Consider the following 15,858-nt stretch of genomic DNA (forward strand, 5'->3'; position numbering starts at 1 on the left):
CCCTCGTCATAAAAAATATCTTCCTTATGTCCAGTCTAAACCTGTCCCCCTCCCTGAGCATCCTGGCTTTTGCCCAGGCACCCACCTTTGAGGTGGGGAAGCCAGTGGTCCACCTGGGACAATTATTGCCTGCTGTAGATCTACCTACCGTCTTCACCTTCCCCTCCCTTTCCTGCCTTGTACCTGTGCCTTTGCAGGACCCAGGCTTGTCCCCCCGGTTTCCAGAGGCCAGGCAGCCCCAGAAGCTGAGCTCCCGTGGCGGGGCAGAGGCAGGGAGTGAGGCACGGAAAGGAGGGGTCATTTTAAAGAGCACTCGAGCGCAGGCTCCAGTCTCTTGCTCTCTGTGACAGCAAAGCATCGCACTGGAAACCACAAGCTGGGACTTACCAAGTGGCCTCTGATCTTTCTCTCTCTTTTTTTGCCACCTTTCCTCTCTTTTTGTCTTCTCATTTTTCCAAGGAAGAGGCATTTTCACTGACAGCTTCTTGGACAGCTCTGGGACACCATTTTTCTGAGGAGGGTAAGGGGTTTTTAACTCCTCACTTTGATAGTGATTAGAAGTAACATTTTAAAGGAGGGGGGAAGGTTGTTTGTTTGAATGCATTGTTTTGGGACCCTGAGTGTCCTTTGGCATGAGTTGTTCTTAAGCTAAAATAAATTAGGTGAAAGCAAATAGCTATAGAAAACCAAATCATCCAGGGTTTCCAAAGTTCAGTAACTTGGATTTATTATAGGACCGTTTGATTTGTTTCACTGGTTTTGCATGTCCTGTCACTTATGTGCTTATACACTAAACTAGCTGGTGACATTTCTACTGATAGAAAAGTATTTTTCAGGAAAAAACATTGGAGAGTGAACATTTTTGAACAGAGAGCATAAAATGTCATGGATTTAAATGAGCTCTGCAATGACGCAGTGAGGCAATAAACATTAAATGCTGCGTGTATTAAAATTTGTAAGTTATGGGTCTCTAAAAATATTTAGAACCACAAATATGACTGCCAAAAGAATATTCCCTTGCCAGCTATAAAATTGTGGCTATTAATATGCAAAGATACAACTACATGGGTAACGTACAGAAACATCCAAAAGTTTCATTTTGCTTTTATTCTATGTCAACAAATATACATGACACTTGCGATGGCATAGGTTTTTTTGCAAAAAAGTTGTGTTAAACAACCAAAGTATACTAAAACACCAGCTATACCTTTGATTGAACCTGTCTTAAAATGGCAAGCTGCTGGGAGGTTGCTATTCTGGGAGGTGACTCTGATAGGTCTCAACAGATGCAGCTCCTGGAATGCAGCCGGAGCGGCGGGAGCCGGGCAGCAGCTGACCCCCGCACTGGCACACCGACATTTCGGGGATCACGGCTCACGTCAGCGCGGGCTGACACTGACGCTTTGGGCACACATGGCCTTCTTCTTCGCCTGCTCTGCACATGGCCGTCACCCTGCAGCAGCAGCAAAAAAACCCCTGGTGCTCACAGGCAGCAGCCATTCCTTTCTAAAATTAAATTACCGTTTTGTTACGTGCTGTGTGCTTAAGGAGAAATTGATGTGCTGAGATTTTAGATTGAAATACTACTGGAGTTTTTCATTAGGTTACCTAAAATAATCCAGATATTTGTTAGGTAGCATTTCTTCATGAATGAGCACAAGGATCACAGAGAAAATTAGCTGGTGTAAATTCTTTTAAAATCAATGGATATATTGAAGATAAATGCTATATTTGAATATATTTGAATGCTGATCCCAGCAATTCTGTTTTAACTGGGTTATTGATGATCAGTCCTTTCCTTCAAGGTGTATTTGCATATACATACATTTATTTGAAATAGCTCCTTTGAAAATTACTTAGGGGCCGTCTCACATTGCATTTGACAAAAAGTTGGCTCTTCATTTCAGCAAGAGCTGGAACTTGTCTAGAGTCGATAAGTCTAATTCAAATACCTGTTCTAACATAACTCTATGGGAGTAATTATTAACCTTCATACATAAAGAACTTGTTTAAAATAACACATTCTGCTAGTGTTTGTATGACATTTTTCTCAAATAAAAGTTAGAAAAAATCTTAAATGTAGGATTATAAATTTCAAATTACTGATATTGAAAAGCTAGCACAGTGTGCTATGAGTAGAATGTATTTGTGAATCTGACATGGGAAGCAGAATATCATCAGTCTAGAAAATCAAGTCACAAAAACCTGGAAACAATTTGGAGCAGATACTAAACCTAAAATCAACATGACATCATACTAAAATTCACTTTGTCTTTATGTCTTATGTTGCGGGTTTTTGTTAAAGAATTTCTCCCACTCTTAATATTTCGTGGTCAAACTCTGAACTCACCTGTAAGTCTGTACTAGCCCTGGAGTAAGGATGGACAAAGCTGAGGGCCCATATCTTTCCTATGCTTCAGACTAATTAATTCATATCTAGAGCCTGGATGATTTCAATGTGTATTTACAAAATTTCACACTCTGGCAAACACCTTTAATGTTTAGGAAGAGAATTTAACTCTTTGGACGTGGTGACAATAGGGGAATGTTATTTTTATGACCTTGTTATTAAAAAAAAAGGAATATTTTTAGGTGTTGTAGGTGTATTCTTCACAATTTGACTATCCATTGTTATTAATAAGCAGCCACACTACAATCTCAGATAGTATAATGGTTCTTAGGAAGATAGATAGATTATCCTGCCTGTTTTGGTTTTGTGGCATTTATATTTATTGACAAAGGCTAAATTTGTTGCATGATCCCTCCGCTATTACACTTCACAACTGCAGTGTAGCTCTAAATGTTTTAATTTTATTTTTAGCAAGCTCTCGGCTGTAATATTTCATTGCAGTCATGGCCCCTAAGAAGAAGAATGTGAAGAAGAACAAAGCAGATATCAATGAAATGACTATCATTGTGGAAGATGGCCCTCTCAGTAAACTAAATGGCTTGAATGGACTCTTGGATGGAGGAAATGGTTTCAGCTGCATCTCATCTGAAGTTTCCGACCCATTATATAGCCCAAATCTCTTGGAAGGTCTAAGCAGAATGCGACAAGAAAATTTTCTCTGTGACTTGACTATCAGTACCAAAACCAAATCCTTCAGTGTTCATAAGGTAGTGATGGCTTCAAGCAGTGACTACTTTCACAACATCTTAAAAAAAGATCCATCCACTCAGAGAGTAGACCTCAACGACGTATCCCCATTGGGTCTAGCTACTGTCATCACCTATGCTTACACTGGAAAACTTACTCTCTCACTTTATACAATAGGTAGTATTATTTCCACAGCAATTTATCTACAGATTCACACCCTTGTAAAGATGTGCTGTGATTTTCTAATCCAAGAAATCAGTGTTGAGAATTGTATGTACGTTGCCAATATTGCAGAAACATACGGACTAAAAACAACCAAGGAAGCAGCGCACAAATTTATTAGAGACAACTTCATTGAATTTTCAGAAACGGATCAGTTCTTAAAACTTACTTTTGATCAGATTAATGAACTTCTCGCAGATGATGACTTGCAGTTGCCTTCTGAAATTGTTGCATTCCAGATTGCAATAAAATGGCTGGAATTTGACCAAAAAAGAGTAAAATTTGCTGCTGATCTCTTAGGTAACATCCGTTTTGGTACCATCTCAGCCCAAGACCTTGTCAATTATGTTCAAACCGTACCAAGAATGATGCAAGATGCAGACTGCCATAAGCTCCTAGTGGATGCCATGAACTACCATTTGCTTCCCTACCACCAGAATACATTGCAGTCCAGAAGAACAAGGATCCGTGGAGGTTTCAGAGTCTTAGTTACTGTTGGGGGACGCCCTGCTCTAACAGAAAAGTCTCTTAGCAGAGACATCTTATACAGAGATCCTGAAAACGGATGGAAGAAGCTGAGTGAAATGCCTGCTAAAAGTTTTAATCAATGTGTGACAGTGATGGATGGATTTCTCTATGTGGCTGGTGGGGAAGACCAGAATGATGCCAGGAACCAAGCCAAGCATGCAGTCAGCAATTTCTGCAGGTAACTGGTTATTTATTTAAAAGGGATGGAGAGATTGATTCCACACAATGCCAGTAGATAGACCAAGCTGGTTTGTGACGTGCAGCATGAACCGCTCAGATAAATAAAAAGGGGACAGGGTTGGGGAGGTATGGATGGTATTCTATATTAAAGTTTGCATGAACAGAAATATGCATCTGAAGTTATGCAAAAACTTCACCATGGTTACACATGCACAATGAGAAGTGAGGAAAACCAAGAAAACTTAGTCCAAGTGGAGGAAATAAATAGGAACACAAATAAGAGGTTCCAGGATGTTCTAAGGTACCGTTAAAATGCACCAAATCAGACAAGGTGAGACTTTTTAAATTGCAAGAGCTTCTGATGCCTCACAGAAAGTTCTGAAAAACACCTTTTAGGTATTATAATCTTGACTTTCTATGCACCATCCACCATATTTTCAACAGCTTTTATACTGCATTTCATATCCTTTAGCTTATTTATCAAGAGTTTAGAAAAAATGTCACTGTCTCTTGAAGGCTATATTTCTCTTCTACAATGTACTCCACTTCTGAAATATTACAGTTCCTATCTATAGTCATTCAAGGTCTGCAGTGGTGAAAGCAAGGTCAGAAGGCTAACATGCAGTAGTCAGATGGGTGATACTGGTTTTTAAATAGTTCAGCCTAAAAGCTGACAGCACACAATAGCTTGAAGCAAAGGCTGGAAGTGAGACAACTCAGCTTTTTATCTACAAACAGACTATGGACGTGCAATGGCAATACGCAGCCACAGTCCTACCAGTGCTTCCTTTCCTGCTCCCAGAAGGAACATTCAGCTAACTTCTGAAGACATCAACCGACATGCAAAGTTAATGAATAAGGAATCTTCTCTAGATCATTTTTATTGTGTAATCTACTTTGTCAGAAAAATATCTCATGTAAAGGAAATTAAGCTGTTGCTCTCCCAGTCTTCTGTTTTAAGCTATGCCTCACATTCGCACAAGGAGCTGTGTACTCGGTGCACACCTTGCTGGTGGGGAGGAGGTGGGAGATTCCTTATGGTCCACAGCTGAACAGGGTCTGCTTCCTGTTCTACCATTAACCTCGCGCATGTCAAGTCGCGTCAGTATGTCTGTGGGCTTGCTTTCAGAGCTGCAGATGACGATGCGGTATGACAGCTAACTATTACTGTTTACTTTCCCATAGTCTTTTTCACATGTGATGCTCTGGTCGCCACAGCATGCAACAGGAGAAATGTATGGGCCTGCTAACGTTCCTCACTCAGCTCCGTCAGGAGTCATAATTCGCTATGCCCTATTTCAGAATTGCTCATTTAAATGTCAAGAACAGAGAATGTTATTTCAGATAGGTATGGTGTTAGGAAGCAAAGATGTTCTTTCCACATAATTCTTACACCATATGAGTGGCAGGGAAAGACTACTTACCATTTAGAAAGTACTAAAAAGATGGAAGCATAAATCACCACCTAACATTTTTTAAAACTCTTTCTTTGAGTAAATTTTGACATCTTTGCTGTAGGTGTAAATTGCAAAAAAACTTCTAAAATTTCTATTGTATGTTGAAAGTATCTCTTTCCAATATTCTAATGAGGTTATACAAAATCAAATTACAGAAAAGAGTCAGATTTACTTCATTGAAATAATGCCAGGTTTGAATGATACAAACACATTTTTTCTGCAATCAAAAACTAAATTTATTTGGCAATCTAACCAGGAATATCAGTTTCATTCTACTGAATTCTGTTGGGCTAAATAAATAACTAAAATTTTAGCAACTTCGCAGCTGCAGCAGTAGTGGGACAGAGACAGAACTGTAGAATTCAGCAGGGCAGTATGTGAGACAGTTACCCTCTTTTTTTAATGCTTTCAGATACGATCCTCGTTTCAACACCTGGATTCACCTGGCAAACATGAACCAGCGGCGCACCCACTTTAGCCTGAATGTGTTCAATGGCCTCCTTTTTGCAGTGGGTGGTCGCAACTCTGAGGGGTGCCTCTCCTCGGTTGAATGCTATGTGCCTGCAACGAACCAGTGGCAGATGAAGGCACCCCTGGAGGTGCCCAGGTGCTGCCACGCCAGTGCAGTGGTGGATGGTCGGATCCTGGTCACAGGAGGTTACATTAATAATGCTTACTCTCGCTCGGTGTGCATGTACGACCCCAGCAAAGATAGCTGGCAGGATAAGTCTAGCCTCAGCACCCCAAGGGGGTGGCACTGCGCAGTGTCCCTTCTGGAGAGGGTCTACGTCATGGGTGGGTCTCAGCTTGGGGGGCGAGCCGAAAGGGTCGATGTTCTCCCCGTGGAGTGTTACAGTCCTTACATGGGGCAATGGAGTTACGTGGCGCCGCTTCAAACCGGAGTTAGTACGGCTGGCGCCTCCACCCTTAACGGGAAAATTTACTTAGTGGGTGGCTGGAATGAAATAGAGAAAAAATATAAGAAGTGCATTCAGTGCTATAACCCGGATCTCAATGAATGGACAGAGGAAGATGAGCTGCCTGAGGCCACTGTGGGCGTATCCTGTTGTACGATATCCATGCCCAACACCAAGACGAGGGAGTCCAGGGCCAGCTCAGTCTCTTCTGTCCCAGTCAGCATTTAAGTATGGGTCTAACCAGCAATAAGTAAAAATGTTTACCAGCACAGCAGTATAATTAACCCTTTAAGTAGCATTTTTGTGCTTATATGGAAAAAAGTCATTGGCTTTGCAACACTTTTAACAGTGCAAATTGGCCAGTTTTCATGATCTTTAATACAGGTGGTGCGAAACAGCATATTAGGGATAAGATGAATTTTCTTAGCAGGAAGAGAGAGTTAACCCATAACTGCAGAATTTCATTCTCTTCCTGACTTTGTCACTGACCTACTGTACTATCTGTGGCAAATCATTACTTTCTTTGTGCCTTGGTTTCCTTACCTGTAAAATAGAGACAAACTTGCTTCAGAAAATTGTTGTGAGGCTTTTTTAATACTGAGTGTTAAATGCTTTCAGAACCCAAAATGAAAGTCAAATATTGCTAGTAATAAATCTCAACATACATCAGAAACGTGCTATGTCATCATAAAATTGATCAGTTTTGTTCTTTTCTAAGCATTTTCTATTTTGACAAACAGAAGGCAAAAAACCCCAGACCCCCAAAATATAGCATATAGCGTGTGCAAACTTTCCTTTTGGGGCAGTGGTATTCACAGAAAATTTCTCAAAACATTTTCTCCTTCAGAAGTTTGAAAGAGATCCCTATCTTCTGCCATGAAACCCTTTAATTTTCATATCTAATGCTGTGACATGGCTTTCAAGACCTGAATCCACAAAAAACCTTAGCTCCTATAAGCACAATGGGCCAGCCCCATGGCCTGCCTTGGGTGCCAGGTTTCTCTCCTGACCTCCATGTGTACACCAAGGAGCAGACCACCCCCCCATCCTCCTCTTCACACCAGGGAGACTCTGCTGTCACTCCAGGTGGAAGGCATGAAGGCCAGTCAGTATCTATCCTCCTGTTCCTACTCTTCCCATCTGTGTAGGAATGTACATCCAGGTTATCTTCTTGTTCAAGAAGGTCCTCACCAATGTAAGGAACCAGCAGCTGCCGCAGCAGGGCCAAAATCTGGAAGCTGAGTTTATGCCAGGAGGCACCAAGGGCTAATGGTGTCTAAGAGTGGAGATGCACAGAGCATCCCTCCTACTCAGCATTATTCTGACAAATTCCCAGTTGACTGAGGAATGAAGACAGAATAAAGACTGCAGGATCTGCCTTTAAGAGTAGGGTATATGTGTGGAAAATGGTAAGTCATGGGAAAACTGGATGAAATTGAAGAGACTTTCCTTAATAGTACCAAAGAGATACCTTAACACCTTTCTTACCAGGTGCAGGCAGAACATCACCCAAAGTAACCTTTTCCTGGGCATACCATTATGTATGTCCTTTTGAAGCCTTCATTACAGCCCTATATATGGAGCCTTTATTCACGTTTTTCGAAAGGCTAGACTAATGCTGTTCCTGTTGAAGTCTGTGAAGTTTTCCCAGTGGGCAGAGTGAAATCTTTGCTCAACTTAGATTACCTTCCAAGAACTTTTCTTCCTAATTTCAGCATGCAGTGGGGGAATTAAGCATGAAACCTAATCCTATTCCCTTAGCCAAAGGGATATGCAACCCATAATGTCCCCTGAGAATTTGATCCCAAAGGACTGCTGTCAGCACAAAATGCCTACACCCTTCTGTCGGGGAAGGAAAGAAGCAATACAAGGAACTAAAATGATTTAATATAACCAAAAGGGTAGACGTTCACTCACCTTAACCATTTCATAGAGGCTTGACATGCAGTTTCCTCAGGTTATCATTGGCGTCTCCAGGCGCCGGTGCCAATGAGAAGGCATGCTCTTAGCAATGTTTACAAGGCATCCAGATTTTTTACCTTATTTGCAAAAGGGGAATGCTATAAAATTGTAAGTGCAGATATTGTTGAGGCAAGCATTTTCAGGACTTATGCTCTGCTCTTTGTAGCTTTGTTGCAGCTACATATTGAGCATCAGCACGAGCGTGACACGGTATTAGAGATGAAGTAATTCACTCTGTCAGTTGGGATTAAACTCCATGGTACTCAGTCCTGTTTTCCAGTTCTAACTTATAGTTCATGTCTGCATCCTGACTACACAATTTTAAATCCCAAATTCTATTTTTGAGTGCTGCATGTTATTGGAATATACTGCAGAATATACTGCAACGGCTTTTGGTCAAAGTAACACTGTCATGTAGGTTTGATTAATTTAATTAGCATACAGTTATCCTTTTTCCTGTTTCATTCAAATGAATAATAACTCAAATCCACAGTCACAGAACAAAACATGGAATTGTGTAACAGAGTAAGAATATTTTGTTTTAAATTCGAAAATACTGTTCTTGCCCATTCCAGTCACCAAAAGCATTCTCGTGGATGAGAGCAAAATTTCTCTTTTCCCAAAGTCATGACCATGTGTTCCATATTAAAGTATTTAAAAACCTCTTTGAAAAATCCATCTGCTCCAATAATTTTTTTGTAAAATTTTAATACTATTAGATGAAGTTGATTATCCACCACCAGTCCAATGAAGACACACATACACATATTCAATTATAGCTGTATACATACTCCAGTTATTTAGCGTCTCTAAGGTACCCATAAGATGGTATTTAGGAACTGAAGAAGCAACAATTTTGGCCTCAGACAGACATTGGATGAAATTCTGTCATATGCAAGTGTCTCTTTTCCCCTTTGGGAACTGAGTTCCAAAACGCTATGAGAAATCAGACGTTGCTGCACGCTTTCCTCTTTGTGAGCCAACACTTCCTATACATCAACAACCATCTTCTGTTTTCAAGTAGAAAGGTATTTGTGAACGATGGGCTAAGTGCAATGAAACTACTCTCTTACTACTTAAAGGGTTAAAAACTTTGGGGGCCAAATCCTTTTCATCTTACTCACAAAAAAGTTCCATTGACTTCACTGGGACTACTGAATAAGATGTACAGGATTTTGAACTCTTGGCCAAATTCTGGCAGAACAGTAGATATAGATGCCTGCCAAAACTGTCATACCCTGCAGGAAGACTGCTCCTCAGCCTCCACTGCCCTTGGCCACGACAAGTCCGTAAAGACGTGCCCTAGGACAGGATGCAAGCACCATTGGCCATGTGCTCCTTCTGTAGCACAAATTAGGTACGTACTTCAGGCCAAAAATTTTAGGTAGATTAACAAATGGTACTGTTATCAGTAGCCACTTCAGTGTGGCTTTATATTATTTTCTCTAAACATCTGTTTAGGCTTCAACTGCACATTGAGCCAGGATTTGGCCCTTAATATGTGACAATATCAGCTGGACTTAATATTATTTTGATCATACCAATGTACTGAGCTATTTGTGACATTTTTATGTACAATCCTGTTTTGTTAGAACTGTGAAAAATGATTTGTATGTTGTGTTTTATGGGACGGTGTTCTTTCATTGTCCGGTACCGTATTTTCAGTCTCCAGATGTTCAATAACATCTCAGCTGGACATGAAATATTGTATATCCCAAAAAGAAATTTTAAAATGCAGTTTAGGAAGTACTGTATATGGTAATATTAAGTAGAGCAGAGGGCTTCCAACTGTACGAGATGCAGATTGTTAAACCACTACAGGGATCTTCTTCAATGCTATACTAATAGTAAAAAAAAAAAATATATATATATATATATATATGCTGTTATCTTCAAAATTCCTTATGCCCATGCATTTTATAGTCAACAACATCTGTGCTTCCAAGGAATTCAAATCTGAAAATAAGCTTTCTTCAGTCTGTGAGTGAAAGAGTTTGATAATGTTTTCTTTTCTTGTTTATTCATGCTTGTGTAAGTGCATGGGAGAGTGTGTTACAAGGTTGTGAGGGAGGAACTTACTGTTGGAAAGTTATGCTGAAAGGAAGATTCTGTGCTTAGTTCTTAATCAAGATGAGATCATGATCATTTAATCTCTTCCTGAAGTTAACCCGCAAGATCATCTGTGGATCGGTGAAGAGTTCAATAAGCTTAAGCGCCAACTTCTAGCTGGTCAAAAGGGGAAACAGACAAAATTAGCATCATCCAAAACTATGAGGTGTTGAAAAGTGTTTTGTGTTGAGAATTTTAAATGGCAGTTCTTGCAGGAAAAAGTACATGGTGAATAAAATTACTGAATAAGACCATGCTTTATATTATCCTGAAACTTAGATTAGTTGATCCTACAGTTTTAACTCTTTCCAAACCCATGCTGGGTTTAGGGGGAGTTTTTCGCTGGTAGCAGCTGGATTTGGCAATTCTAGTTGCAAACCCAACAGTCAAACAAATAGTTGTATGAGCATGCGTACCTTCTTGAATTCAGTGGGATTTCTCCTATACACAATTATTCTCATGTGCTTATGTTTGGAAAATTAAAATACGAGAACTAAATCCATGGATAGACAAGTATCAAAGTCCAATGAAAGCCAACATGGAGGTATTAGGCTGATCCTCAGTATCACCATTCAACTACCAACTTACGATGCAGACACATGAAATTTTTTAGAGACTAGATTTCCCATAAGGATTATTTCCTTTGGGATGGCTGCTTAATGAAATCCTCTGTATGCTCCAAGGGTTTTTGTGCAACACACAGGATAGGAGATGCAAGCAGCTCCAGACAGTGGCAAGGGAAAGATGGAGCCCCTTAGTACGGTCAGTAGACTAAGATTTTTGTCCCCATTTCTCAATGATGTTTGAGAAATATGTGCTGGAAGGAAGCACCTACTTCAACATACACATTTCCATAAGCAGCTTTTCTTTATGTTACCTAACTGAGGTAGTCCAGCCTTTCTTATGAAAAGCAAGACTAAATTTTCAATTGCCTGTAACTTGAATTCTCAGTTGAATTGAATTTTCAATCCATTTTAACCCAGTTTACCCAAGCTGGCAGATCTTTTTCAAATTCTGAATCTACCTGCTTGGAGAAGGCAGCTGAAGCCAGTAGTCATACTATAGTCTCCTGACCTTTTTGCAATGAATCTTCTCATCCTTTTGTTAAAGACCTGCTTTGTATAAGTAATCAAAAACATTATAATGCACAGATTTGTAGTTTGACTCCTCCATGCAGGAGGAGGATCTCTTGTCCCTTTTATTTTCTCTTTTCTTGTCCATAACTGAATGACTCATAGGGCACCAAAGAAGATGCACAGATGTGAACAGTACATAAAACCTCATCTGTGAATCTAATTCAAAAAAATCTCATCACTGGTGGCCACAATAAAGAAAAGGACACATTCTGCAATGCCTGTTGGAAAAAAAGGGGTAAAAAAACTAGTCGCTGGTGCTCATTCGCAAGTGTGGCACTGCTCAGATCTCTGTTCCCAGAAGTTCCCTAAAGAATAAAGGAAAAGAATACATGCAATTCTATATAGCTTGTGTGAGAGAGTCAGTTAATACCAGATGAGTTTTGCCATGCAAAAGGCTAGTATGAGTTCATTGTTGTCTCAATGAAAATTAAATTTTCGATAAAAAACATAGACAATTAGTAAATTTATGAGGAATACAGAGTCAATTTCTGTTGGTAAGAATGGGAACACACATTTAAATACACTGGATGTTACACTAGTTGCTGCCTTGGCAGTTTTGTTGTCAACAAGAAAAGTTAAAAATATAATTTATTTGTGTAAAGCATTTCCCTGGCTTATAAGTGTTAGACATACTGCTTATACAAATAGGTTTTCTGATTATACACTTTAAGGATGGACTGTGATAACACAAGGGAACATATTTTAACAGAAAAAATCTGTAAGTGTAATGTGAGAATGTTACTACTTAAAAATGAAAATTTGTAGTGCAGCAGTTGTCGTTGAGAGGAATAACAGCATGTTGGTATTTTTCATTGTATGCTTTAAATAAAACTGTCGACACACAGTGCAAACAAATTATTCTTATTGTAAAATCGGTTGGAAACTGCGAGACTCTTTCTGACAAATGCCTGGTTGCCGTTGAAATATGCTTTGTTTTCTGAGCCCCATGCTGATCCTTGCTTTCATATCAGTTAACCGGAATGTTTGTTACACCCGGGCTGTCAAACCACCTTCACAATAAGCTACACAGTGTGACACTGGAGCCACTTTTATCTTTTTCCTTTTATTACAAGGGCAACAACTTGTTTTTTTAACAATGAATTTCACAGTCATTTGTCATAATCAAAATGCCTAACAAGAAATGACGATAGATCAGATGTCTGATTAGCAACTTAACATGTTTTCATTTGGATTGTATGAGTAACATTATCAGAAATAAAAACATCTAAGTTTCAAGGAAAAAAAAAAATTAGTCCGAATTCTGAAGCGCAATTAAGTTGTGCCACAGACGAGAAGGTTTGAAGCACCAAAAAGTATTCCCTGCGTTTTGACACCAAGGGTTTGTTTCAAGGCGCGATGTGGCATTCGGCCGATGTCATGACCTGAAGGGTTACCCGTCCTGCGGTTGTGTAGAGAGAGTGACCGTGGGCTCCTTTTTCCTAGTAAAGAAAACTTATCAACAATATAACAGCAGTTATACTTACGATAGATTACTTATATGAATATATATCATATTGATATGAAGCAAATTAGACAGACTTCAGAAGGAGCCAAACCATCCCAAAAGGGAGGAGAAAAACAATCCCGGGGGGACACCCAACCAGCCCAAAAGAGGGGAGGACAGACCCAAGCAGTAAGATAACAGACGGAGTCTCCCTTCAAAGCAGATCCTCGTCACAGAGTCTGGAGTCAGCTGGGCATCCCCACAGAGAGTCCAAGAGCTCGTGGAAAGTTCATGTGGGATTCATCTGGGAAGTACTCAAAGAGAGAGGCTCCATGTTGAATAAAAATTAAGTCCTTTTTGTAACAGAAATGTAAGAGGGCATAGGACATCCTACTTTGAGCAGCCAATAGATGCTGCTAATTTCTATTTTTCACCTGTAACAGCCAATAGGTGATGCTGTTTTCTGTTCTTTCAGAGCAATTTTATGTTTCCAGGCTGTTTTCCACCTTCTCAGATGATAAGTTGCCATTACAGTCCCTTGTTTTTGCCTTATCAGTGGTATCTCAGGATGTCTCTGGTTTCTAGGTCCCCGGCTGCACTTTTCAAGGATGCTTGTGGTTCCCAGGCCTAGTCCCCAGGCTTGCAGTTCCAGCCTGGCAAGCCTTTCTCTGTCAGTATTTTTCAGCAGACGATTTCTTCTGTTGACTAATGTTCCCCTTCTAACCAGGCCGCCTTTATGGCTGATGACAGCCAGGTGAGCCAAGACAGCCAGGTGAGCCTGCTGGCCATGAACCAGGACCCATGCACACCTAGAGCAGCAGCTGGGCTCTCTTGGTCTCCTGCCAGGGCTAGTAGCACACAAGTCCTGACTTCACGGAGGGACTAAAGCCGATGTGGCGTTGCTATGTCCTCGCCACAGAAAGGCTAAACAACGTGCTACTGGCATAAGTCATTGCTAAGTGACTTCTTCCTGAAGCCAGAGAGGGAAACAGGGAAGAAACGTTAAATTTCCAACCAAATCTTCTACAGCAACACAACTACCCATGATCTCTTATCGAGAGCAGATAGTAAAATGATCATTGAAGGCTTATCTGTAAAGAAAAAGAGAGAAACTAACAGTTTATTACAACAATTTAGGACCTGTCTCTGAACTGGCAGGCCCTTCATCTTCTGGTTATAATCTCCAAAATAGTCCAAGTAGTTGGGGTGGAAAGAATAATGTTAAATAATGTTAAAAGAAAGAATAAAAAAAGTAAAGAATAACGTGTATCACTGCTGGGAGCTGAAGTAGAGCAGATCAAAATTCAGGGATGATTTTGAGGAAGCAAAAGGGATGATTTTGCTTCAAAATTTAGGGATGGTTTTGAAGAGTCAAGCCATGAATCTGTGTGGTAAAAACTGCTAAAAAGACAGAACTTAGACTATGGTACAAAAGAAAAAAGATTTTAAGCAAGTCTTGACAAATGCATTATTTGCCAGCATCACTAGTAAGTCAAAAATATGGATTAAAGTAAAAATTAGCTGCATCCTTTATCTCTTATGATATTTGCCTTGTTACTTAAGGGTCTGAGAAAACTTATTTTCCTATATTGCAGATACATTTCAGAGCTTATTATATCATCGTTTTCCTTGAAAAACAGTTAAATAGTATAAGTGAAATATTTACTTAATGAAAGCTGATTTCTCCTAAATTATTCATAATTTAGCTGTAGGTCTTGCGTAGATTTATGGTGTCCACTATACCAACTTAAACCCAATATGTAGAGACCTATAAATTGGTATGTTTCTTCTCTCTGTGAAATGCTCACAAGGTAAATACAACCCAAGCCTGTGGCAATGTATTTTGTTTCATCTGAAGGACACAGTGTATTCCTTAAGTAGAATCCCCACATAGCGACACGAGAATAGCTGTAGAGATCAGTAGAGTCAGAATTTTGCTGCAGTTAATTAGAAACAGCCAAATCGAACAGATTGCTTTTATTTTGTGTTATTTATGTATGGGATTATTCTGAGCCAAACAGGGAGTTTGTTGAAGTTACTTATCGAAACAAAAATTCAGAATAAAAGTCTTGCAGTCTGTAACTCGTGTTCTTATCACTTAAACTGGCCACAGAACAAATCACGACTTCTCATTCTATGTACGGTAATGCCATACAGTGCAAACGGTTATATGTGGGGAATATATAGGGCCACAAAAACAATCAGAGGGATGGAACACCTCTGCTATGAGGAAAGGCTGAAAGAGCTGGGGTTGTTCAACCTGGAGAAGAGAAGGCTCCGGGGAGACCTTACTGCAGCCTTTCAGTACTTAAAGGGGGCCTACAAGAAAGATGGGGATAGACTTTTTAGCCAGGCCTGCTGCGACAGGACCAGGAATAATGGTTTTAAACTAAAGGAGGGTAGATTTAGACTGAACACAAGGAAAAAATTTTTTACAATGAGGATGGTGAGACACTGGAACGGGTTGCCCAGAGGGGTGGTAGATGCCCCATCCTTGGAAACATTCAAGGCCAGGCTGGATGGGGCTCTGAGCAACCTGATCTAGTTGTAGATGTCCCTGCCCATTGTAGGGGGGGTGGACTAGATGACCTTTAAAGGTCCCTTCCATCCCAAAAGCAGCACTCCAGAATAGCTACTCAGGTACTACGAACGCTGTGTTGCTTTCCTGAATGTAGCAAAACTTGTCTCTCTCAGCCTAGGTTAACGCCAGCAGAGCGCTTCCGTTTCTTGCCTTTAGTCAAAGATACACTGCTTACCCCGTAAATTAAATTCAATTTACCCTGGTAAAGTAAATTCAAACTGAAAC

At 40.1% G+C, this 15,858-nt stretch overlaps 1 protein-coding gene across 2 annotated transcripts; it reads left to right on the top strand.

Annotated features, from left to right (window-relative positions):
- Positions 1 to 349: 349 nt before the first annotated feature.
- On the top strand, positions 350 to 13,057 carry KLHL31 (kelch like family member 31). Of its 2 annotated transcripts, none has more exons than XM_009467031.2 (3): positions 350 to 520; positions 2,822 to 4,025; positions 5,897 to 13,057. In XM_009467031.2, the coding sequence occupies exons 2-3, from the start codon at positions 2,854 to 2,856 to the stop codon at positions 6,627 to 6,629; spliced, it is 1,905 nt and encodes a 634-aa protein (XP_009465306.1). In that variant the 5' UTR covers positions 350 to 520; positions 2,822 to 2,853; the 3' UTR covers positions 6,630 to 13,057. The 2 variants fall into 2 exon arrangements, with proteins under 2 accessions (XP_009465306.1, XP_087633017.1); XM_087776891.1 differs by having other exon boundaries at positions 2,852 to 4,025.
- Positions 13,058 to 15,858: the final 2,801 nt, after the last annotated feature.

This window comes from Nipponia nippon, unplaced genomic scaffold, assembly GCF_047370975.1.
Source record: "Nipponia nippon isolate SJK-2023a ecotype South Korea unplaced genomic scaffold, ASM4737097v1 scaffold_4, whole genome shotgun sequence".
NCBI lineage: Eukaryota > Metazoa > Chordata > Aves > Pelecaniformes > Threskiornithidae > Nipponia > Nipponia nippon.